Source organism: Phyllopteryx taeniolatus, chromosome 5, assembly GCF_024500385.1.
Source record: "Phyllopteryx taeniolatus isolate TA_2022b chromosome 5, UOR_Ptae_1.2, whole genome shotgun sequence".
NCBI lineage: Eukaryota > Metazoa > Chordata > Actinopteri > Syngnathiformes > Syngnathidae > Phyllopteryx > Phyllopteryx taeniolatus.
The window spans coordinates 9,032,243-9,058,942 of record NC_084506.1 but is presented as its reverse complement, the minus strand read 5'-3'; the positions used below and the strand labels follow the sequence as shown (position 1 = coordinate 9,058,942).

Below are 26,700 nucleotides of genomic sequence, written 5' to 3'. Positions count from 1 at the left end.
TGCATGTTCTCCCCGTGCCTGCGTGGGTTTTCTCCGGGCACTCCGGTTTCCTCCCACATCCCAAAAACATGCACGCTAGGTTACTTGACGACTCTAAATTGCCCGTAGGTGTGAATGTGAGTGTGAATGATTGTTTGTTTGTATGAGCCTGCGATTGGCTGGCAACCAGTTCAGGGTGTTCCCCGCCTCCTGCCCAATGACAGCTGGGATAGGCTCCAGCACGCCCGCGACCCTAGTGAGGAGAAGCGGCTCGGAAAATGGATGGATGGATGGATGACCTATAACGACAAAGTCATAAAAAATGATTGTTGTTGTCTCAAGACGTCTGCTCTTACCTCTGTAGGGTTGTATCCTATGTGCATAAGCACTAATGACAGTCATGTTTTTTTTGTTATGAAGTAGCTTTGCAGTTCCAGTTATGTAGGGAAGTTCAGATATGCAAATTTGCCAACAAGGACTAATTCAACTAAAGATGAACCAGTTACTCTGGTTCTTCTGCCTATACTCCAGGTGTAGCTACAATGCTGATTTTGTAACCGTGTCCACCCTGTAAACATCCCGGGCGAAGGGAGGTTAAAGAACCTGGAAAATGGAACTTTCATGGTGATCAAAGTAAACACTCCTCACACAGGTGAAGAGAAAGTCAGTTCTCGGCTGCATCTCCTCTTTATCCTCAGCTTGCATGATTGTGAGAACCATCCTATCACCATCACCCTCCCCACACCCTTTCATCACCCCAGCTGGACTGTCTCTATGGCAACAGCAGAATCTGCTCCGGGCCTGCAAACTATCACTCTGCTCCATCTTACCTCAGAATGTTTTCCACCGCTCCCGACTCCCAGCTAGCTTCTCGTGCCTGCCTCCTTTAGCTTGAATAGGATGTTTGTTTTTGTTTGCGTTTTCATAATGGACATCAAGCGCCTGATATGAGTATGTGCCCTGTCATTGTGCATCAACTTATTTTGTCTCGTTTCTGTTACTACCCACATCTTTTCCTCTCTTGTCCAAACAAACACATTTCTCATTGCGCACAGGCAAGATATTAGAAATGTTGAATGATGCGGTGCACCTTGTGTAAAACTGCCCACTCCTCCCATCCCTGTTTTCTGCACAAACACTTGGAAGAGAGTCATGGAGGAGGCAGGACAGTCTCCAGGAGAAAACTTGGTTATGGGAGGGTGTGGAGCAGTCACCATTGGGCTCATGTAGCATCAGGCGTTGTGCTCGGCAGTAAGCAAACAGGAAAGCTGTGTTCTAGCTGCTCGGCTGAGCTGTCCATTATCATGTAAGGTATGCTATATGATAAATGGCGGGTATGCAGCAAACCCAACTGACCAGATGAGATGAGATGAATTCATTGAGTTTTCTGTGTTGCAGCGATATGTTTGTGATGTTGACAATTTAGATTCTTTTCCACTCTCATTCACTGCCGCTCCTGTATCAGGCAGTTTCCCAAGCAACGCACTTGCTTTGGAGCATTGCAGATGGATTTGCCAGGACTTTTAATTTGGATCCACAGCTTTTGCTTTTGGCTGAATAAATGATAGCCCCCAACCCCTCCCAACCCGGCTGTCCAGCTGAAGCTGGTTGCGCCTCATTTTAGCCATCTGCAGCTGAGCAGAACTTTTCTGCATGTTTGTCAGTTTTTGTCATATTTACAAACATTCTTCCCCATAAGATTTGCAGTAATTCGCTGTAATGATTATTTACTTATAGTCATGTTCTTGTCAGTAATTTTGTACTGTGGAGCCAGAACAGAGACGTGTTTGCCAGTTACCCAGTACTTGAAAAAGTTTCAATTATGGTTCAAGGCTATTTTTTTTCTTCCCTGTTTTTTTTTTTTTTTCAAACATGTATCAAATTAATGTAAAAAATAAAAATACAATAATTAGAAAAATACAATAAAGAAAATTCAATTGAAAACAAAAAACTGTGGCTAACAATTAGCATCTATGTGACAGTGTTGGTACTCTTAAGTAACGGCTATCTGAACACAAATGGTACAGGAGGTTACACATGCAGACAATATAACAATACTCACACACAAGCATATAATCTTTAGCCTCTGCCAATAATGACTGAAATTAGTGCCGTACTGATGAGCTTGAGTGGAATTGAGACGTCTCAGTACAGTATATCTGTCTGACTGTCTTACTGCCGAAAAGTGGCCAAGGCATGCACACCAGAAGGGGCAGCACCGTGTGCATTGCAGGAGAAAGTGTGACATGTAGTGATCAATAATAATACGCTTACTTTCCCTGTATGAATGACCTATGAATACAATATAGCTATCATTACTGTTCACGTTTTGTCTTTGCCATAGTTACTATTTTCCGGTGCTGGTATCACCAAAAACACAAAAATAGCAATCATTTTGATGCTCTCTGAGCTGGTGTCTTATGAAATACGGTTGACGCATTACCACTCAAGTGTTGTGCGACTTGAATTTTGAGGTTTCACTGTATGCAAAGTCGTATTTGTATCTTTGCAATTTATCTTGACTTTGTGTCATAATGTGACAATGTATTTATTTCTCTGTGGCTTTGCCTTCATTTGCTAAATTGTACCCTTCTGAGAAGGCCTTTTCTCTTGACTCTTTCTCTCCCTCGCTCCGCTTCCTGTTTGTACTCCTCTGCCTCTCTTTTCACCTGAGGTTTAAACTTCCATTTAGGCTTCAGGGGTAAATGAGAGGAGGCCCATCTATATTTCATGACACCATGTGCCTGTGGATGAATAAAACAGCATTGCATTCACACTGACCTTCTCGCTTGTCGCCTGACACATTGTTGTCAGGTAAGTGCCCGCGAACCTATAAAGTATTTTTTGTCATAGAGTGGTACACAAGTTGTTGATGGTCACGTGCGGACTAGCGTACGCGTGCATTGCCCCTACGTACTCCCCCACGTTCTTTGCGCTGCAAATGCTGAAGTGAACATGAACCTAGAGAAGCGATTAGCAGTGACAGATTGAAAGAGACAGTCCATCAAGTTTATGAAGAGTTGAACAGACACGCACGTATGCACACAGTCACACATGCACATATATCTCACTGGCTATTCCTTCATGTCCAGACCTGTGCTCCAAATTCCCCCGGCTTAATTTATCTCACTCCCAGTGCCATCGTTTCCTGTTTCATGAGCTGCTGTACCAGAGTCTTATGAACAACAGACCAACCTACACACACTAACGTGCATTCATATTTTTGTGTGCAGGTATAACTAAACGTAAAGATTTGAGACATAGTATTCTTTTCGATTCCTGCTGGTATTGTTGAGGTGGTCATGTTTGTTACATCTGATATTCAGTCACTTCTTGTTGACTAGCAGATTTAAAAGAGACTAATCTATCTTTTTAACCTCACTCAAGTATTTATTTTTCTTTCCTCAGGCAGAATGAATCTCTCAACACCTGCCTCCACGGTCCCCTTCATCCTCTGACACCGCCTTCTTTTGCCCATCTCTTCCTCCTCCTGTGCCACTCCTCATCCACACCTTCATCTTTGGCCCAGAGGGACCACGGCGCCCCTCCTACATCATGGCAGGGGAGAAAGGGCCAATGAAGCGAAGCACCATGGACATCAAGCGCCTGGCGAGCCTAATCCAGAGAGGCACAGGTCGCTTGCTGGTGATAGACAGCAGGACGTTTTCTGAGTACAATGCTTCGCACGTGCAGGGAGCAGTCAACGTTTGCTGCTCCAAGCTTATGAAGAGACGGTTGCAGCAAGACAAGGTGTCTGTCACCGAGCTACTGCAGCCCAATGGCAAAATAAAGGTGAGTTTGAAGCGTGGCAAACCTTAAAGTGCATTTAAATGATTTTCGCTGTCTTGCTGTCATCCACGTCTTTAAAACGGATCCCCTGATGACCGAATCCCCTTGACCTCTTAGGAAAGAGGAAAAACAATCTCACTGAGCCATGTCGTGTGAGTAGGGAGGATGCTCCAGCAATGGCGATGTTGTTCTCTGTCAGCAACTGTCAGATGTGAGGAGCTCCGTTGTCATGGTGAAGCAGCCACGAGTTGTCCCGTCAAAATGTCGAAGAATGCGATCGACATGACTTTGGAGTTTTGACTGTTTTGCTTTCTTCAGCCTTGGTGATGTCGAACTCTTCCACTGAATGCTTTGGTGTCTTCAGGTTATACTTAAAGATGCATGACCCTAGCAAGTCTGGTCTCATTGGTCGCATGTGCGAAAAAGTTGAATTGCTGCAGAGAGCTGAGGTCACAGTTACAGTATATACTCCAGGTGTAAAACTCAGTTTGTAGTTTGGATTTGAAATGTATCACTCGTTGTGACACTCGTCCTGGAACCTTTCTGACGTACCTCGTATGCGAAGAGTCTTCCACGTGCTTATGTGCCCGCTTTGCCACACTAGATCGAAGAGACAGATTTTTTTCCCCCCCTGATCACTTTCATTGCAACTTCACCTTTCCAATATTTGACCAGTTTTTGATCGAGAGGGAGCCTAACTAAGATGTCGTACTCCCAAGAATAATATGATCAAATGTTTGCAGAATTTTAGCACTCATACCAATCTAAGTTGGTGGAGGACATCTTTATGTGCACACAATAAGTCAACAAGCTCACTCCATGGATGCAGCGGTGTATTACGGACTAAAACCAAACCAACAAATATTTACCCTGCCTAAGTGCCCTCAGGCAAGTCAGTGACTCGATGACACTTCCACAGCATGATCCCTCTGCGGCAAAGAGCACCGAAGCTAGCCCAGTGCTATATATGTTTGACAGGCGCACATACTGTAGGTTTGTTGCTTTTCGGTGGCCCTGGAATTGGATCCTCTCATTTGCCATGACTTCTCTGAATATGACAACCTTTTTCCATGTTCTGTCCAGCCGTGGCACGCTGACTCCCGTATTTTTAGTCACTGTGTGAAACTCAAGAAAGTCTGAGAATGGAAACCTAAGCAGGGAGCGGGTGTTGTTGGTCCGTCTTATGTTTGGGAGGGTTGCCTACAGTATTAATGACTGGACAACAACAAAGCACCGGTTATGACACATGGAATTCTTACTAGTTGGTCGTGTTGTTTCTCCAAAGTCTATTTTTAGTTTATTATATGTAATGCAACAACTACTGACGCACCAAGGCCAATGACGGTTGAAAGATTTATTTTTATTTTTTTCCCCACCTTAGGTGTAAGGTTCTTGGAATTTTCAGGTTGTTTGTTTTTACTTCCTTGTCCTTTCGTGCGTCTTGTATTTTACATATATACAGTATATACTTTGTAAGTCTTTGATGTGAATAGCAGACAAACGTCTGACTCTTATGGGTTAAGTTAAATTGGCAAAACACTTCCTGTGCAAATCTGATGTATTGCTTTATTTAATTTTTTTCTGTTAGGATCACGTCATCTGCATAATTGATACCTGACAGAGAATCACCTTACACCATGTTTGTAGCCAATTAGTCTTAATTGGCTGTATTGCAGCAACCCTCGTGCCTGTCTTCTCACCCAAAATGTACACTGAAACATCTCCTCTTGGATAACTCTTTTCCAATCCTCGGGTGCAAACATAAAAATAGTCTGTGCTATGTCTGAAGAATAATCGGGAGAAACGGGCAAACTCCTCCTCAACAATAAGAACACATTTATTCTCAGAAATGTGTTTATTTTAGGATGTGTTATCACATGATTGGGATACAAATTTAGACCAGGAGGGAGTTGGTAGTGGAGTGTGAGTTCTAGAGGGTCCATCTCTGTGTGCAGCCATGGATTATTGGATATTTGTCAGTCTCATAACATATCAGACTGTCAAGTTTCACCCACCATTGCTTCAAAGTTGATTCATTTTCCTCCTCCTTCTTATCCCTATCGAGTGTTTCCCCGTTGCTTTGTTATTATCCCCCCCCCCCCACTCGCCCAGTAAAGAGGATAAGGCTTGTGATTAATGCGAGGCTGGATAAAGCTGGAACTAGCCGGGTGAGAGAGGAGGGCCTGACAGACCAAGACTCTTTTGTTATTGGTTAAGCATGACATCATCCCTTTTGTGTGGCCACTGGCAGACCGCGGGCTCGGCACGTGCAGACTGGCTGTGCGATGTTAATACTGGCTTCCAGCTCATCCCCAACACACACACAAACACACTACCCCCCACATGGCTCTGAGCAACGCCAAGGGCCGCGACAACCAGCCAAGACGGCATAGGACACCATTGTGGCTCTTTGTTAGGGAAGTGAATACAGGAAGCCCAGGCGCTGCTCTCACCCGCTTTCATAAAAGCTCCCAATGCTTCAGTTAACCGAGTTGATTGAACATCCATCCGTTGGTATTCCAGAAATCCAAACCGGCCGCTTTCCTCTCTTCTTTGCCATCCCTCATACCCTCTTCATGGGCGCTAGCTATCAATGTACAAACGCCAATTCCAATGAAGTTGGGACATTGTGTAAAACGTAAAATAAAAATCAGAATACAATTATTTGCAAATCCTTTTCAACCTATATTCAGTTGAATACACTACAAAGACTGATAAACTTGATTTTTCTCAAATATTCACTTGTTTTGAATTTAATGTCCGCAACATGTTCCAAAAAGGCCAGAACAGGGGCATGTTTACCAATGTGTTACATCACCTTTCTTTTACAATACTCAATAAGCATTTTGGAACTGAAGGCACCAATTGTTAAAGCCTTGAAGGTGGAATTATTTCCCATTCTTGCTTGATATACAACTTCAGTTGTTCAACAGTCTCCATTGTCGTATTTTGCACTTCATAATGCGCCGCACATTTTCAATGCAAGACGAGTATGGACTGTTGGCAGGCCAGTCTAATACTTGCACTCTTTTACTACGAAGCCACGCTATTGTAACATGTGCACAATGTGGCTTGGCATGGGACATCCCTGAAAAAGGCATTGTTTGGATGGCAGCATATGTTGCTCCAAAACCTGTATGTACCTTTTGACATTAATGGTGCCTTCAGAGATGTACATGTTACCTATGTCTTGTGGCGTAAACACCCACCCACCCATTACCATCACAGATGCTTTGGAATTTAGGGCTGATAACAATCCAAATGGTCCATTTCCCCTTTGACCCGGAGGACACAACGCCCATGATTTCCCAAAACATTTTGAAATGTGGACTCAGACCACAGCACCCTTTTCCACATTGCGTCACTCCATCTCAGATGAGTTTGGCCCCAGAGAAGCCGGCCGGCGGCATTTCTGGGTGTTGTTGACATATGGCTGTCACTTTGCATGGTAGAGTTTTAACTTGCATTTGTAGGTGTTTTAGTGTAGCAGCACATTGGTAGTGGTTATCGCGTCTGCCTCATAGTGAAAAGGTCGTGGGTTCAAATGTAGTCCTCCTAAATGGAATTTGTAGATTGTCCACATGCTTGCATGGGTTCTTCGGGTACACTGGGTTCCTCCCACATTCCAAAAACATGAATGTTCGGTTAATTTGGCTACTTGGCCGGGATGATGTTTTATTTAATATTAGAGTTCTGGACACCAGAGATTTTCCAGTAACTACATTGCAAAGTATTTCACAATGAACAACAACATGAGATGAGAGTTCCTACAGGCTTGATAGTATCAGTATCAGTTTATAGTTGATGATTCACTATATGGATTCATTCCCACATTACATAATGTGTCAACCCTGGAATTTTCATTCATGTTTCTTTTTTTTTTTTTTTGAGCCGGAAATGATGTTACTTTGATGAGGTCATAACAGCAGTCATTTTTTGACAAAAGCTATATATAGTTTACCACAAACTTGTAAAGAGAAAAAAAAAATGTGCAAGAAGGGGTTAATGGTTCACTGGTGTTTTCTGCTTTATGTACGACTGACGTCTCGGTTTAACCGGATCTGCAGCATGTATGTGTGTGTGACGTGTGTATGCGTGAGATTGAGAGGTGCTGAAAACTGTCATCATCATTAATTTTTCAAGAAAATGTTAAGTAATATTATAAAACTTCTAGCTCTCATACAAATGTGAAGATGAGTTAACCACTGTGTAGAACAAATCATAAAAAGAATGTACCACCAGCCTTTAACGTATGTTGAAGTCATAATGCAAAGCTAATCACACTTTCACATAACCATCATACAAACTTAGTTAACAATTGTTGATTTTAAAACAATCAACACTCTCCCTTTTGAATGAACGAATGAATGAATATCATATATAATAACACTGCTTTGAATGTGAGGTCACCCACTGCCACCCTTACCCCTCCCGAAAATGAAATGGTCAATTCCATCAGGGGCGACTTCAGAGATTCTTGTGTGTACTGGCATTGTCTCACACAAGGAGGACAGTCAACGACCAGTTGGCAGGTAAAGTATGTGCTTGAGGCTTACCATTCTTTTTCTTGTCAGCTACACTTTCATGAGTTTTAAATGGCTACCTCTAGCATGACTCTGTAAAAGCAATTAGTAGTTTCACGGTGCAGATACCATTCACCACAAATACACACATTCTCCCTGACCTCAAGGAGAGCATTGCAATGCCATGCAAAGCACACACAATCAGCACTGATAATCTCACCCCAATAAGAATAGAAAGAAGTAAAGGAGCCCAAGACACATTGATCATTGCACCAGTGACAGCTGTCAGTGCCAGTCAATGACATCATCTGGCCTCCGGGTCATTACAGCGGTGAGAGATGTGTGTCACACCCTGTGTGGTTCCGTCTTCAAATGACTGATTAATTGACATAGGAGGTGTATTTGCATGCAATCTTCTGTAGATAATGTTATCGGCCTGCACGGTTGGTGTTTTGGGAGTGCACAAACGTGAGGCTATCACGTTGCTAGACACAAACACATGCGCATATCTCTGGTCAGTCGCCTTGCTGAGGTCAAGATGTTTCGCGTTCTTACACCGGCTAGTCCTGTGTCATGTTCCCACAGCTCACAGCTACGTATACGTAGCCAAGCTAAATTAAAATGTAATGCAAGTAAACAGGCTTTGTCCTACACCTGAACTGAACTGAAAATGTGAGGGTTCCCGCATTTCCATTATCGACACGTCAATGTGGCATGTCATGACGCGCTCATCACATTTGATTTGTAGTTTTGTCACCTTGGACTTTATGCAATGCTTCATACATGCTACGTAGAGGTTTTATTTCAAAGCGATACGTCGTAAACTTAATCCTAGCCTGTTTCATTTTGGTACTGCAATAATGCCAGCCTGCATATGCTTTCAAGAAAACATGATTTTAGTATCACAGCTTTGCCTCCCTCCGCTTCAATGTTTCCCCATGCCCTTCCTGGCTTTCATTTCCCTTTTTTTCCCCTCTTTTACCATCCTCTCTACATCACTGTCTCCATGGCCCCTCCTTCATTCTCTCTTCCTACCACGAGCATTCCTTGTTTACCTGCAGTGTTCATGCGTCACAACGCCCGGGCCAGCACTGCGGAGGGATGGAGACTTTGTTCTAATGCTGCAGTCTGACAGCCTGCAGCTCCACACTGCTAGATCATTGACCTTTACTGCACCAAACTCATGCATACAGCCCATGTGACTTTTCTTTTTTTACCTTGAACACTTTTAGAGCTGGAAAGTTTGAAAGTCTGTCAGAACTTGACGCACATCTCCCTGAAGAGTTTTCTGTTGGTTGTCACTTTAGAATGTAAAGCTGTGGAAAACAACTGAAGGATGTTTCCTTAACAATCGGATTAGTTAGTATGTCATTTGTGCAAACGTTTAAAATGTTTAATTTTGTTGTGTAGATGCTCAATGTTGCCAGCCTGACAGCAACTAAGCACCTGATCTATTTTTATGCTGCTGCTTCGTTTTTGTTGTTGTTGTTGTTGTTTTTTTGTGTGTCTCCAAACAATAAACTTTATCCATAGACTGCACTCAGCTATGTAGCGTGTTTGCTGTGAACATAATTCACTGTAATCCTCAGGCATTGACATCAAACTCTTAAATTAGATCTGATCCTGTTAGGATTATCACTCCAAAATTAAAGATGACTGAGCGTAAAGAAAGATCAAAATCAGTTTTTACGCATAAACAATAAAATATATATTTTTTAAAAATTTCATAAAAAGTGCTAATGAGGACTTGATAAAGAATGCTCTGTACTTTTTCCAAACGTGCAGTACTTGAATACTTTTTTTTTACTGAGTGCAGTTTTGTCTCAAGTCACCTACACTTCTGCTTAGCATTAACATAAAACATGTGACAAATTGCTCCAACCAGGCTCTCCGCTTGTCTTTTCATATTCAAACAAATTACAATGATGCGTCTGTGTCCGAGCTGTGCTTGATCTTACTCGACCGGACTCGAGTAGCCTCGAACGTGACCGCACGCTGACCTTGTCCGGTCCAAATCACCTGTATGGTTGTCTGCCGAGGCGCTCTGCTACAGCTTCTATGTGAACAGAAACATAATCAGGCGCACCCGTCGCGTCTGACACTAGACACATGCCCGCTCGCGGTAAACGATGCAGCACAGCTGTGCACGCCATGGGGCCATCATCACCAGTGTATGCCTTTTGAATGGACTGAATGAATGAAGGTTGTCGGGAAGTGCACTTTTGCCTGGAAGCCGTTTTAGATGAGGACGATGGGCTGTATGTTGAGCTAAAAAAAAGAAAAAGTAATTGTAATCCTCTCTTGCGTGCCTTTTTGTCATCCTTTTTCTTAGTTTTTTTTCTTGTTACTCCACTCTGATACCCACACCCACCTCATCCCTCGTTCCTCCTTTCCCATCCAGTGGTAGTTCAGTGATGCAGCGATTCAGAGCTGCAGTAGGTGCTGCCTCTTGGTCATGTGACCAAAGCCTGCCTGACAACATGGGGAAGAACAACACTGTGGGCACAGATGCGCATGCTCACTTTTGCGTGAAAGCGCACTTGCACAACCCTCCCTTAAGCTGACATCAACAGCACCACAGTGATAAAGAGCGCACTGTGTTGTAGCAGAATAACCCGCTTTTTACATCTTATTGTTACAAATTCCCTTTACACCAAGCATAGGACAATCAGCAGCATAAATATTCTAGTTGTAGATGCAGCCGTTATGTATTATTCATACAGTAATGCTATATATTTCAAATTTACAACCAAATCACTGTTTACTGTTGCAGACATTCTCATCACTGAAGCTTGTATTGACTGCCATAAATGTCAGCAGTGTGTTTATTGGTTATTTATCTTTCCTGCTACATAGTCGAGCCAGGCTGATTCAAATCCTGCAGCTGATTTTATGTGCTCGTTCTCAGAACATTTTACAGAATTACATTTTGCCACAGCATGTGAGACTGTGACTACGAGAGTCCCAAATGTATGTTCAGAATATCAAAAAAAAAACCTGAAATAAATAAATGCATACAGCGGCTGAAATAAGTATTTCACACGTCACCATTGTTCTCATTAAATATATTTCCAAGGGTGCTATTGACCTGAACATTGCACCAGATGTTGGGAACAACCCAAGTAATCCTGACATACAAAGAAAGTAGAACAAATAAGTTCAGAAATTAAGTTGTGTGTAAAACTGTGAAATGACACAGGGAAAAAGTATTGAACACGCCAACTGGTATTTATTTAAAGCCTTTGTTTGCAATGACAGGTTCAAGACGCCTCCTGTATGGAGAAATTAGTCTCATGCATTGCTCCGGTGTGATTTTGGCCCATTCCTCCACACAAGCAGTCTTCAAATCTTGAAGGTTCCGTGGGCTTTATTTCATGGACCTCGAGTTTCAGTTCATTCCATAGATTTTCGATTGGATTCAAGTCAGGTGATTAGCTGGGGCATTCTAGCAGCTTTATTTTTTTCTTTGAAACCAATTGAGAGTTTTCTTGGCAGTATGTTTTGGATCATTACCCTGGTGAAATGTCCCCCCCCTCGTTTCAGTTTAATCATCCTCATAGATGGCAAGCAAATTTGTATGCAAGAATGTCATTTGCCCATTCATCCTTCGTTCAATAATGTGAAATTCACCAGTACCATTTGCTGAAAAGCAGCCCCACACCATCATGTTCCCACCTCTGAACTTCACTGTTGGTGTGGTGTTTTTAGGGTGATGTGCAGTGCCAGTTCTCCTCCAAACGTGGTGTGCATTATGCCATCCAAAAGTTCAATTTTGCTCTCATCCAACCATACTATATTCTCCCTGTATTTAACTGGCTTGTCCAAATGTTGTTCAGCTAACTTTAAACAAGCTGAGACATGCTTTTTTTTTTTCAGCAATGGGGTCTTGCATGGTGAGTGTGCATACAGGCTATGGCGGCGGAGTACATTACTCACCGTTTTTCTTTTTGAAGCTCTCCATAGGTGGTCCTTGGCTTTTGGACAACTCTTCTGATTATTCTTTGCACTCCTCTTGTCAGAAATCTTGCGAGGAGCACCTGATCGAGGCAAATTTATGGTGGTATGATTGGCTTTCCACTTATATATTATGGCCCCAACCGTGCTCACTGGAACGTTCAGAAGCTTAGATATGCGCCTGTAACCAATGCCATCGTTATGTTTTACAACAATTAGTTTGCTATGGTCTTTGCTCTTACCCATCATGAGATGCGTCTTAACTCACACTTTGGCAATGAGACGTTTTTGTAGGCCATCAATTAGGACTGAACCAGGTGATATTCATTTGCACTGACAAGGGGCTGGATTGCTGTTTGATTGTTGATAGATTTTAGGTATTGTCTTGGCTTTCCAATTCCATGCCTTTTTGCACCGGCCTTTCTTCATGTGTTCAATACTTTTTCCATGTGTCATTTCACATTTTTACGAGACTTTACACCGATTTTATCAGCCTGATCGGTACCTGCTGATAATTAGCATTTTATGCTGACCGGCTTTAATGTCATAATTTGCTGATTGATCGGCTCCGCAAAAGACATTTACTCTGCGTTGCCATCATGCACAGTATATTTGAATCCAAAAGCTAGTTTATTTTTAGCCTTGTCATGTCTTTTTTACGTAGTACTGTAAATATCTGACGGCCAATGAAGTTATTTTAAAAAAAAAACAACAAAAAAACATGTCGGCGGTGTGGGACAGACTACAAGACAAATTTGCTTTCAGGATTGGATGTCAGATGTCAGTCTACTGAAGTAAAATCTAAAGTAAAAAATATTCTGATCATTGGGCTTCATCGTCAACTCAAATGCGACCGGATACACTCGTTACCGTGGCGATGACGACAAGAGTGGATCACGCCGACTGTATTATAAGGACAAAATGGGGAAAAACGTCTGAGTGCGTTTAAAGCTTGCTCGAGGTATGTTCCCGTACTTTGAATATGATATGGCTCGCAAGCAGGCAGCAAAACGTTATGTAGCCTAGCAAGCTACTGCTAGCACGAACGGTTGTACGTAAACATGCCACCGTTCTGTCGAACCATGCTCTAACATTTCGGTGTGGGTGAAGTAATTTAATTACAGTAAAGTAATTTAATTACAGCACGTTAGCACCCATTATTTCTGTCATGTTGTAATGTTGGTTTGACCTGACTGATTCGAATACACGATCTGACTAGAGCAGTGATTTCCAACCTCTATGGCGCCAAGGATCATATTTTACAATTGAAAAATCTCATAGCACACAACAAACAAAAATGTCACAAAAAGTGGATACATTAATTACTGTATTTACTTCCTTCCTTCTAATAGAATACTATTCATTTGTTCTGTCTATCACTATGCCTCACTGGCATAAATAGATGAACAAATTAAGTATACAAGTATATAGAGTAAATGAACAGGTCATTTAAATAGACACATTCCTCCATCTTGCGATCAGATCGGTGATCATGTTTTTTAAACTCGGCCCCAAAAATCCTGATCGTGTAAAGCCCAATTTTTACACACAACTTAATTTCTGATCTGATAATTTAATATTTGTTCTACTTTCTTGGCTGGTTCCCAACATCTTGTGAAATCTTCAGGTCAATAGCACCTTTGGAAGTATATTTAGTGAGAAAAATGATGACGTGTTAAATACCTATTTCAGCTGCTGTACATACATACATACATCTTTCATTCATCCTTTGCGTTGAATCCTCTATCTATATATTTTCATTCTAGTTTCACTTAATCATCACTGTCTTGTTTTCTGTGCAGGTGGAGCTGGGCAGGAAGCAGGAAGTGGTGGTTTATGACCAGAGTTCCAAAGAAGCTGGTCATCTTTCCAAAGACGGCTTCGTGCACATTCTCATGGGGAAGTTGGAGGGCACCTTCCACAAAGTTTCCCTGCTTACTGGTATGGATCAGGATGGGAGTGCGATTTGGTGTGAGTGTGTGGTTTGTGTATAATTAGATTTTTATTTATTTTACGTAGTCAATTGTACATTCTACACTACATCACAATGGTCCCATATGTCTTTATTAGTGCACATTTCATGTTGTGAGCTGAAGAAGTTTGTCCTGACATAGCTTGGCCAGTAGATGTCACTGTTTTGCATCACATGTAACAGCACCTGAGGGTTGAATCTAGCTTTAATAGAATGATTCTCACTGCAGGCTCACATATTTTCAGGAATGAAAGCCTGACAACCGGAACTGTACATGCCTGCTGCTTAGCCGTGACTGCTCTCTAATGACTGTTTGATGTTTAAGCTTCTCAGGAGTCCCTCTCTTACTTAGCATCATTTGGAATAATGCTGAAGTTTAACTTGTGCCCTGAAGTATCACAGTTATTATTCTGTCATAGTGTCCACCAAGCACACTAAGGCTTAATTTAGCAGCAGCGAGACTCTTAATAGTCTTACTGAGTGGATAACATCTCATGTGAACTGTTTGCAAGGAGGCTATCTCACACACACACACACACACACACACAGCAGCAGAGGCTTATGAGTCCATCCGCAAATGTGTCAGCACAGAAAAAGCGTAATATGCCTCGGTGAGGATTACAAATGAGGGAGCAGAGGCATGCCGCTCGGGGTAAATATGTCCCTCTCCCTGCATTCATTCTGCACCTCCCTTTTCTTTTCCTCCGCTGAAAGATCAGCGCTTTTTCATGAGTCATTCATAGATGCCATGCATTGTCTCAAAGCACCAGAGCGCCTTAATTAGTCAAAAACATGCTGAGGTAGGTTGGGCACAACCAAGCATTATATTACGTATGAGATTGTTCTTCCCCTTATAAATTGTAACATCTTCATACACCTTTAATTTAAAGAGGGAAAGCGCTTGTCAGCAATTGCTGTGCTGTGTTAAGTCTTTCAGTTCTCTCCCTTTTCTGCTGTTTCCACGACGATAGTGGCAGAGAATATACTGCAGGAGAACCCAGCCAATAGAATTGTCTGCTGTTTGGGGGTTTGTATGATTGGGGCCAGTGGTGCTGACAGCCAGTGACTGTGCATACCCGATGCACTGTGTGCGTGCTATGTGACTACATGTGCAGAAGAGTGGGTGTTGTCCATACATTTCGGGATTCTAGCATGAATTTACGCATAATAACGTGGAACGCTGGAGGATGTTGTTGTGTGGGGTTTCCATGAAAGATAAGGTGACAGATGAGTGGAAATGGATGCTGGATTCTTTTTTTCAAATCTAATGCTTCTTTGTATTCCTAAAAATAGCTTCACTTATGACACCTGTAAAAATAGATCGGTATTAGTGTGCAAAGGCTTTCGTGCATGAACGTGTGTGGAGGCACCCATTCTCATCCTGGACACATTAAGAATATTGTGTATGTACTATGTGTTTGTAAAACAAAAAGGGGGGGGAAAAACCATGAAATTAAGATTGATTTATTTTTTAACTCTTAAGGAGAAGTACCAATGCAATAGCAGATTTTTCCAGCACTTTTGTGGAATGCAACAGTATTTTCAGAATGAAGCTTACTGCTTACAAGCTACAATAGAATCGGTGAGGAAAGTAATTATTTGCAGCCATCGTCTTTCTTTTGACTTATTTGGCTTGACTGCCTTCTTTCACATTGTTCAAGAAAGCTTAAAATGAAAAGTAAACATTTTTTCTGTCACTTCCATCCTCTCATCCTCTCTTTCTCCATCTCGCTATGTACTTTGACTGAACTCTAGATTTCTACTGCTAATTCCTGCAAGGACTATCCTTTATCTGACTGACCTATTAAAGGCCTGCACACATGAACAATACATAACGTAACATTCCTGCAAATCAAGCCAGGAGTTATGCGAATGGGATCGGAAAAGAGAACTGGTCACACTCCTTACATGGATGGCCAGGGCGGGAAAATAAATTAAGAAGCTCTCTGTATGAGAGGAATTTTGACTTTGAAGGTTCTGCTATTGTAAAGTGAAAAAACAGGATTCATTCCTTAAAGCCAGTTAATGAACAATTGGGGGAAATGAGTTGGGTCAGTTGCTTGAATGACATGTTACACAACCTATGGTCATGTGGTGGATAGGTATTGATTGAAAAAACAGTCAGTCACCCCTCTTGGGTTTCTGTCATTCAACTAAATGATTGATAACGACACAAAACCACTTCCGACGTGCATGATGTCATCGAGCAGGCAGAAACCCAATTGTCTTCAATGAGACGACTGCCCTGGCTCATCGATGAAGCCCATTAGAGAGTTTTTTTTTTTTTTTTTTTTTTTGCTTAAAAGACAATGTACAGCCTCACAGGATTTGTGTGTGTGAGTGAGTGAGTGAGTGAGTGTGTGTGTGTGTGTGTGTGTGTGTTTGCGTTATTACTTTACCGACTGTGAGAAAGTGTTTGTGAGAAAAATATTTTTACCACAAGTGATGTCACTCAGCTGGAGCTCAGGCTGATGTCTTGCCTTTTAGAGACTTGTGACTGTGTGTGTATTTGTGCGTGCATGTGTGTGTGTGTCGGAGAGGAGAAGCCAGCTGCCTCCCTCGTGGGTCTAAAGTTTGCATGTTTCCCACCAACCTTGCATCACACAGCCAAGCCAAAGGCGGCACTACTCCTGCCAGTGTGCGCCAAGGTGGTATGTTAGCCGATGCCATCTGGGTTGTCGTGTCACGTCACATCAGCCCCTATATTGAACTGCACGCTTAAAACATGCTGACACAGATGAACTCTGTTTAGCAGGAGAAGCTGAAGTTACAACACTGTACTTTTTTTGACCTAAAGATCCAGAATGTATTTCCCTGTGCATTTTTCGAGAGGAAGGTGGGATATTGACGTGAAATTATCCAAAGGTGTGAATGTTGAGCGTCAGTTGCAATTTATATGTGCCCTGCGATTGACTGGCCACCAGTGCAGGGTGTAGCCCGCCTCGCACCCAACGTCAGTTGGGATTGGCTATATATAGCAAAAATAGAATTAAAGTAATCCATTTCCTGTCCCGCTTATCCTCACTAGAGTTGCGGGCGTGCCGGAGCCTATCCCAGCTATCTTCGGGCGAGAGGCGGGGTACACCCTGTACTGGTCGCCAGCCAATCGCAGGGCACATATAAACAAACAACCATTCGCACTCACATTCACACCTATGGGCAATTTAGAGTCTTCAATCAACCTGCCACGCATGTTTTTGGGATGTGGGAGAAAACCCACGCAGCCACGGGGAGAACAAACGCCACACAGGCAGGGCCGGGATTTGAACCCCGGTTGTCAGAACTGTGAGGCAGATGTGCTAACTAGTCGTCCACCGTGCCGCCTGAATTAAAGTAGTTAAATTAATGGAATAATATGTCTGGTATTGACTGGCATACCCCACCTTTCGCCAAAAGTCAGGCAAGCTAGACCGCTGCTCACCGGTGATCCTTATGAAGACAAGTGCTATGAAAAAAATTAATGGAAATAATTTGAACAAAAATGATAGGCCTCATGTCAGAAAATACAGATCAAAAGAGAATGTGACATATTTTAAATAAATAAATGATAGTTTGAGGTTTCGGAGTGTAGGTCACGAAAAAAGGAAATTAAGGTGGTGAGAGATTGGGTTTTGTTTGCCCTCACTGCCCTTAATCTTTCCATGGGCCGTGTGTGTGTGTGTGTGTGTGTGTGTGTGTGTGTGTGTGTGTGTGTGTGGTGCATATTTATTTTATTTATTTATTTATTTTGCCTCTCACAGGATTACTAAAGCATACACCGCTAGCTCAGAGAGAGAAAAGGGCAGGACAAGGAAGAGAGATTTCATGTGCCAGTTCAAGGGTGGATTCTTACCACGAGACTGAAGTGACGTTATTTGACAGAAAGGTCGGCAACAGCAACTGGGATGACTCGTTCTTTGTAGTTTATGTTGATGGATAGCATTGACCCAGATGCTCACAGCTATTCAAGCAATGTCGACGCAAAACAAATACTCAAATAGTTTTCTTTGAACAGCGGTATATTTCCAAAGTTTTTCTTTATTGGCTCAACCATCTCCTGTCTATGAACCGAATAATATGTCAAGACTATTGAGACACATTGAAGGTGAGAATGTTGAATGAAACAGTCAAAAGAGCAAACAAGCAAGAACAAACATTAGAAGACCTGGCAATGACATACTGGTGAGGCGTATTAGCAGATGAAAAGTGCCGCACACTCTTTCTCTCGCTCTCAATTTTTTTATTTTTTATTTATTTTTTTTTTTTTTTGCTCGCACTTCTTATTCCTTTTTTACTTGCTCACACAGGAGCTGCTGTGTAACACAGGGCAAGCACGATGACATCAGGTTTGGGTGTGACAGCACAGGTACAAAGGTCAATTCCGTTACGTGTCATTCTTCAGGGCTGTTATACAAAGGGGCGGTGGCCCCCTGTGCGGGTTTGTGCGGGTGTGCGCGCGGGCGTGCGCACACATGAGAGCATCAGAGAGAAATAGACGAGGTGAGGTAATGGGTGGAAGGCTGAATCTCTCAATGCGGCTCTTCACAGAGACATTACAATGAGCTACACAAGGAGGTCTGCTTGTGTCAGTGTGTGTTTTTGTGTGTCTGCGTGCAAGTCGGACTGAATATGTGCATATGAAGTAGTGTGTGCATGAGGGTGAGCCAATGTTTGAGAGAGCATGAATAAAAGGAGCAAAAAAGGAGACAAAATAAAAGGAGAGCTATTAAGGAGATGAGGTAACAGTCCTCATTCTATCCAGAATGTGTGTGTGTGTGCGTGCGTGTGTGTTCAGTCAATCTCATTTGTGCACATCGGGAGAGTGTGTTGTCTTCAAGGCTGTAAAGTATAACAGGCCCTCATGCCGCTCATACTGTCCTTGAAAGCATCCTCAGTGCTCAGTCGTCATGGTGTTTGTCTCCACTGGAGGAGCACCCCGTATGAAAATGTATCGCGTCTCATGCTGTTTTAAATGAAGCTTTCTGTTAGCTCGGACAAGTGTCAGCGTTTGCAGATGTACGGGGACGTGGTCGCTTGGTACGGACCCCGGCCAACATCACCTCACCACTTTATGTGCTTTCAGAGAAACAAAACTGGCCACGGCCGCTGAAGTTATATTGCATTATCTGTCGAAATAATCAGCGTGTTGGTTTTGATTTATGGATAACAGCAGCCCACGCCCACGCAGATAGACATGCAATCCTGGAAAGGGCTTTGTGTGCGAATGTTGGGAGTCAAACACTCACACGAATGTTATTGTGCGCCATAAAACCTCGTCAACAGGTCCCTAGCAGCTACAGTGTATTTGCACAGTATTTTGAGGGATGATTTGCTGTGTTGTGTTAACCAACACTGGAAATAATCATCCATTCCAGGGTCAAAATCTTGCCATTCTAAATTATACAATTATACATGCAATTATAACGCTGTCAACTGTCATAGAAGTGTAAATTACGTTGCGTACTCGTAAAATGACAACATGGATGGTGACGCTGGAGTCTTTACAGCTTTGAATGCAAGTCTGCTTACCTCATACCTTCTGGTGTAGATGTCCTGTATTCATCTTTTCTTCTCTCTTAACTCCCGTTGGTGGTCAAGTTCCTACTTTTCAATACCTGGTGCAAAAAAAAAAAAAAAAGCTAAAACAAAAGTGAAACGGGCGCGGTGGATCCATTGATGCATACTGAACTAAGGTTATGTTTTGTTTTTTGTTTTTAAATAAAGGGATTGTCCCTTTCGGCCCGAGCATGAACATGAATGGCAAAAGGTGTACACTAGTTCATCAACTAAGCATTGACAGCAACAGTTAAGTGACATTTATAATTGACCAAGACTTTTAGTGTTTTTGAGGTCCAGCCATCATTCTCCCTCTCAATGCTTGTGATCGCTCCATCTGAACCTCCTAGCCTACCCTTTTTGCACCTTCTTCACCCCCTTTGGCCTGCTCTCATCTGACCCCCGCTTCATTACGCCATGTGGAACTGCTGCAAATCAATGACTTCATTGAGAAGGGATTCAGTGGGGCCATTAAGAGGTGAGCTCACCTTCCCTGGAGATATCTGACCTTATTCTCAATGACCCGGGCTTCCTCCTTATCCCCCCCTCCATTCCTGCTTCAGCCCCTTCACCTAGCGCCTTTTGCTCCCCTCCTCCACCTCTCGTTTTCCTCGCTTCTGTTTCACGGTGCTGAGAACAGAACTCTATTTTTAGGCCCAGACTCCTGCGGTCATCACATCTGGCGCCAGTGGCCTCGATGCTCTCGCCCTGGCCTGTAGATACACAAACACACATTCACCCCGCCCCAGTCAGCAGCAGGAGAGCGCAAAGGTCAAAGCAAATGGGCTACGGAAATAGCTATGACATCACCTTCCCGATCTGTAAAAGACGCTGAGAAGCCTCCGAGTTGCACATTGACATCATGTTGTTTCGTGCCGTCTCTTTGCATATATGTAATGAGCTCCTTCTTCAGGCTCACGCCTTAACGAGGTATTGTGCAGCTGCATAACGTGCGCACAAATTCATCCTAGATGCAAGCAAATACATTTGCATATGGAGCCACATACATTATGGTAACAGACCTTAGAAGGAGGCCTTTGCAGAGTTAGTTTTATGTAACAATGTTCCTCTGCCAGAGCTCTCGCCCCCCTTGTGTGTGTCATTGGCCTCACTTGATGTCATTTTCCTCTCTTGGCCTTGAAAAAAAAGGGAGGACGAAAACAGGCCTGTTTGTGCGTGTGTGTGTGTGTGTGTGTCTGTCTATTCATCTGTATGTGTTTTAATGTGAGCCTCTGCCAAATGTTTCCACCATGACGTTATCCCAGTCTTCTTCTCCTTCATCACTCACAAGTCCCTTGCCGCCTCAAGGGGCCAGACACACACACTCGCACTCACCCAACCACACACACACACAATCATCACTTTATAGCTTGCAAAAGAAGTGAATGAAATTTTCTCACATTTCGATGTGGATAAAGATTAAACCTGATGACTCTTAAGATGAGCTTTCAGGCAATTTCTGACGCATTTGTTAAGGCGTGCAGGGAGGATGAACTCATCATCTCACCATCATCAAGTAATATTACAATGTGAATATTTTCGTTGCTTTTTAGTCAGAAATGGTGTGTTTTTCCCTTGCAGAATTCCTAATTTGAGAATCTTTTTGCAAAACCCTATTATGAATGTAGAATGCCACTGGGTAGAGCGCAGACTTGCACCTCCTGCATATGGCTGAATTTAAGAGCCAAGCATTTTTTTTCTGAGATAAGGCCTAAAATAAAGGCCATATGTTGGAATGTTTGGGGAAAAAAAGACAAGCAAAAGAAAAGACCTATATCCTTTATTCTCACCAAGATTGAACGAATGATTGACTAGCCCATTCATCCTTTCTGCACAAAAATAGACGTCATTTTAATATTTTATAAATTGCAAATAACAGCAGCGATCATAATGAAACTTCCTCGGTCAAAGTTAAATCTTTCATGCTTAAAAAACAAGCCATAATAAATGTTGCTGTCTCAATGGCTCTTAGTGTTAAGGTCTTTTTAAAAAAAAAAAAAAAAAAAAAAAAATGTGTGGAAGTCCTGACACTGGATGTTTGTTCCACTGTGCCCTAAATATTTCAACCATAGCTGCTTTGTGTATACAATCCATTCATAGTGCATGCCTTGCGGCTTCAGCTGCATTTGAAATCTATCTGAGCGCCCTTTAAACATCCCAACCCACCCGTGTAATGCATTCATGTAGCGTCAAATAAAAATAGTTTGTTTAAACGGTTACCTAGGCAGTCTCAACACACCAGGTCAACAGAAGCAGAAGTAGAGCAGCTAACCTTAGATCAGTGTCTCCACATTTTGCGCCTTTGACGCAAGCCTCACAGTGAATGTGGGCCAAGTGCTTGGTAGCTCACTTGCATCTTTAGACTAATTACTGTTAGCCTGACGACTTTTGTGCACTTGTGGTCATTTTTAGCAAAAGCAGGAATAAGGAAAGGAGTCACTGTGAATGAAGCTAGCAAGTTTGTAGCCACTACTTGCGTGCATCCACCAGATTCCATTCATGCTTGGACTGCCCACCGCCGTTCCTGCTATGGCGTCATTCCACCAAACAATGGTGGATTCCTGTTTATCGCTGGGCTGTCTTTGATGCACTTTATCTTCGGAATTCCACAGCACTGCTTCCTTGCTTACCTTTTTGGTCAATGTTTTTTTTTTTTTGTTTTTTCCAGCTGATTTTTTTATTTTTATTTTTTCAGACTCTTGTCTGTTAGGGACATCGGCTGTGAGTCCTGTACTTATTTCCTCATGCAAAGTCTTGTAAGACAATTTGTAATGACCATACATTTTTGGACCAAAATTCTGGAGCCACTGCTTCCTGATAGAAGTGGGAGATTCTTGTCCATCACCAATCAATGAGCTAAATTTGGAGTTCCCAGCAAGCCCAAGGCCCCACGATAAGGAATGTGGTAGTTAGTTATCATTCATTTTCCTCATGATGGCTCCTTGTCTTCTAATGCATAAATAGTCGGAGGCATGCACACACAAACACACACGTACAAATAAACGCAACCCACAAACAGCCACTTCCTCTTCTGTTGTGTAACCGTTTCCTGATAAACATAACTGATAAAATGACATCAGCGCACCGTGGCTAACAAATGTTTACTCTACAAATGCTGTACTTGTGCCTGTTTTAACAGTTTGCATGCTATACTGTAGCATCACAAGGGCGTTGGCTTTGCTCTTATGGAGACAGCTTGTCCAGTTCCTCTTGCTGCATGGCGTCATACTTCCTCTATTGTTCTTTTGTAGCTGTCGGTGATGTCACTACCTGACACGCGCGCGCACGCACACACACACACACACACACACATCTGTGGGCGTTGCGATAGCCGCTGTCACCATGCACTGATAGTCTCCAGGGTGCAGTGCTCATTTCTGCAGCTTGCTTGTGTATGAGAGGAAACTGCTCAGTGATTAAAAGTTGAGTAATGCTTTTAATGTTGGGTGCTGTAGTGTATTTTATGAATGAATATTACCATTTACCATTTGTTTTATTATCTACACCAAGCTTGAAAAGCTCAAGGGTAAGTTTTCTTTGCCATTAGTCATTACGATTACGCAAACATATCACCGATTAGGCAGCTTGGCCCATCAGCCATCATTTATTTTATTTTTTTATATAAAATGATTATGCCCATCAGACCCTTCCTTTGTGGAGTTTGCACATTCTCCCCAAGATGGCGACCAGTCCAGGGTCTACCCCACCTCATGCCCAAATTCACCTGGGATAGGATCCAGCTTATCCGTGGCCTAAATGAAGACAAGTGCGTTCAGAAAATGGATGCATCAGAGTACACGCAGCAGTCGGCAATTGCAACTCGGCTAATCATATGTAGTAGTTGGCTCCCGTTTTTAAAATGCACAGTACCTCCGCCGGCAGGACCAGGCTGGAGCAGCACTATACCCGGCAGATCAGTATATTTTATTTTTTATTTTTTTCTCTCTAGTTTTTGTTCTTCAACAAATGATGTAATGTGTTGTTTCCTTAGTACTTTCAAAACGAACATTGTTTTTGCATTCAATTTGGAGTGATGCAAGTAACCCCATTACAGGAGCCTGGTCGCTGTGTTCCTTTCTGTAAGCAGCATATGACCACATGCTTTGCTTCGCCATGTGCCAACCTGCTGTGCTGAGGGTAGGTAATTAAAACAGAACAATCTGAGAACCTTAGCTCCCCTTTTTGTGCACTATGCGGTATTACGCTGCTGCCATATGCATTTGATCTAAATATTACACAAAAAGTAAGTGAGGAAAGATCAAGTGTTTGCCAACTCATCTTTTGGGGATTTAGAATCAACTGGAACTAAACAGGATTCATCTGATAATTATGCTCTGTTAAGGCAGTCACCTTGTAAAGTTGAAATGAACAAGGAAGTACAATGAAATGGGAACTTTTGGTGTTTGCCTTTACACACACACAGTTAAAAGTACAACTTCAAGGGAGCAGCTGTGATGACGCTCACGTCACGATGCACAATGTTCAGTATGTCACTAAATGCTGACACACAAAATGCTATACCTTGCTCATACTGTGGTGGCCAGTATTGAGTCTCACGCCTCATAACACGTGCACACGGTTTAATAGCGCCAACTGGGATTTTGAATGATGTCCAATTTATGGTTTATGAGGCCCATCTGCTCCTGAAAACCCCCGAACACCCCCGCCCCCCTTGTGGCTTTGATAGCTTACCCTCCTTGCATTGCATGTCTGTGTGTGTGCGTGCGTACATGCAAGTGCGTGTTCGTGCAGCACTGAACAGATTGGGGAAGTGATTTCTTTCCAGTGCAACGGCACCAATAACACCGGATAGCTGAGTTTCTGCAGGGGGTTAAGTAGCTTGGAGCACGGGGGCTCTGTTGCCAGACTGACTGCATCTCATGCATGGGCACATGCAAATGAGCCCAGCATGTAATTCATCTGCGCCTCTTCTTGTAATCTTTTCCAACTTCATCCTTCCTACTCAAGTTTTCCTCATATCTGTTTGTGGAAGTTATGACTCAAAATGTGACTGAGTGTGATTTGTTGTCCTCCTCACTGTGACTGATGATCTGCCGAGAGTGAACCCTCAATCAGTTGGGATGTGCTCCAGCTTCTCCAGTCTCACTGATCATGAGAATCAATACATGAATGAATTTGACCATACCCTTGCCTATGGTTGGGCATCGTTTGAAATTGACCGATTCCGGTTCCAAACGATTCTCGATTCCGATTCTTTTAGGGGCTGGGTCAAAAAAGGTTTGCATGGTTTAAATAAATGGTGTCCAAATTATGCACATCCATTTTCTTAGCAGCCTGCAGCATAAACTAAAATGAACATTTGATTCGGGGTTCTTTCTAACCAGTATCAATATCAAACCTACTAACTGAAAGGCAATATGTGTGGAACTAACCCAATTGACTTAATATTCATTAATTAATGTTGCAGCTAAAAGTTTAATTTAGCATTGTTAAAATAGTTTGATCACGTCAAATGGTTTATATGCGCAACTTTCAACTTGACTTCCTGTTTTAAGCTTCTAATTTATTTTGAAGGGTCCGCACTGGAACTCAGCATTTTGGCACGAGAAGTAACTTCACACGACACCGGTGAATTTTGAAAAAGAAAGTAAACCTAGAAGGCAAGAAAAAGAGTAATCAATGGTTATAAAAGGTCGATTCCTTTACCTACCCACCGATGGATGAGGCACAAGGTTAGCGTTTGTGATTCTGTGAGACAACCTTGATGTGAATTTTGTCCCAATTCATTATGATGTAAAGTTGCTCGTTTGACCTTTTGAAGTTTTAGCTCAATGTTAAGTGGTTCAAACGTTGGTTTGAAGACTAAAATAAACGCTAAAAACCATCAGTGCAAAAGTGCAACCAACTCTACTGTTGGCCCATATGTTCTCGAATGATGATATCTTCTGTTGCTTTATTCGAAGCCACTGGATTGTAGGGAAGTTTTAGAAGTGTCCATCTAAAATATGAAGTCAGTCAAACTAGGGAAGAGCCTTTACTAATATTTGGGAGATGAGAAACATTGCACATCCTTGTTGCACTTGATCGCCCTCACACACACGCACACACACACAGTCAGGTTTATAAATATTGGGACATCAACACAATTCTCATTTTTTGAGGTCTGAACACCACCACAATGGATCTGAAATGAAAATAACAAGATGTGCTTTGAAGGTCCTGGATTTTCAGAATCAAGAATCATCTTTATTTGCCAAGTATGTCCCAAAAACACACAAGGAATTTGTCTCCGGTAATTGGAGCCGCTCTAGTACACAACAGACGGTCAATTGACAGAGAACACTTTGGAGACGTAAAGACATTGACATAAACGGTCACTGAGCAATAAAGGGTTGCTAGATATCTGGTAATGCCGGTACAATTTAAAAAAATAAATAAATAAAATAAAATTTGACAACTGTGCAAAAAGATGCAAAGTCCTCTAGCACTTAGAGCAGTTCGAATGACTAATATAGCAATAGTCCGGTGCAATGACCATTTTTTATTTACTCTACTCAACCTGTATATTTATTGCACTCCCTTTCAACAAATATGTGAACAGTTTTCACTGAAAAATTAAGTCGTTTTCAGTGCAAAATGAAACTTGGAATAATAGATGAATAAAAAAATACAATTGACCTAAGAATGAAAACATTTTACAAATGGCTAACTGAATAAATATGCTCTTCCCTTTCCTTTTTCTGTTCCTCACAATGATGCACCTCCTCTCTAATTTTTGCTTTCTTCTCGACATGACTCGCTCTCATGAGTGACTTTAGGCTTGCTAGCGATTTAGGCAGCTTAATAGAGCCTGAACCATGCCTACTGGTTGTGAAAGTGCTTCATTAGATATGCAGCAGGGCCCACATTTTCAATGTAAATATTGCCGACGATTGGGTCAATTGAATCGTGGCAGCCAAAATCCTGATCGGAATGAAAATGAAATGA

General features: G+C 42.4%; 1 protein-coding gene across 3 annotated transcripts in view; it reads left to right on the top strand.

Annotated features, from left to right (window-relative positions):
• dusp8a (dual specificity phosphatase 8a) overlaps positions 1 to 26,700 on the top strand; it is a 42,367-nt gene that overhangs the window by 2,691 nt on the left and 12,976 nt on the right. For all 3 annotated transcript variants that reach the window (XM_061772636.1, XM_061772634.1, XM_061772635.1), the window contains exons 2-3: positions 3,388 to 3,771; positions 14,048 to 14,186. In XM_061772636.1, the coding sequence (XP_061628620.1) occupies positions 3,535 to 3,771; positions 14,048 to 14,186 (376 nt within the window). In that variant the 5' untranslated portion in view covers positions 3,388 to 3,534. The remainder of the gene's footprint in view (positions 1 to 3,387; positions 3,772 to 14,047; positions 14,187 to 26,700) is intronic.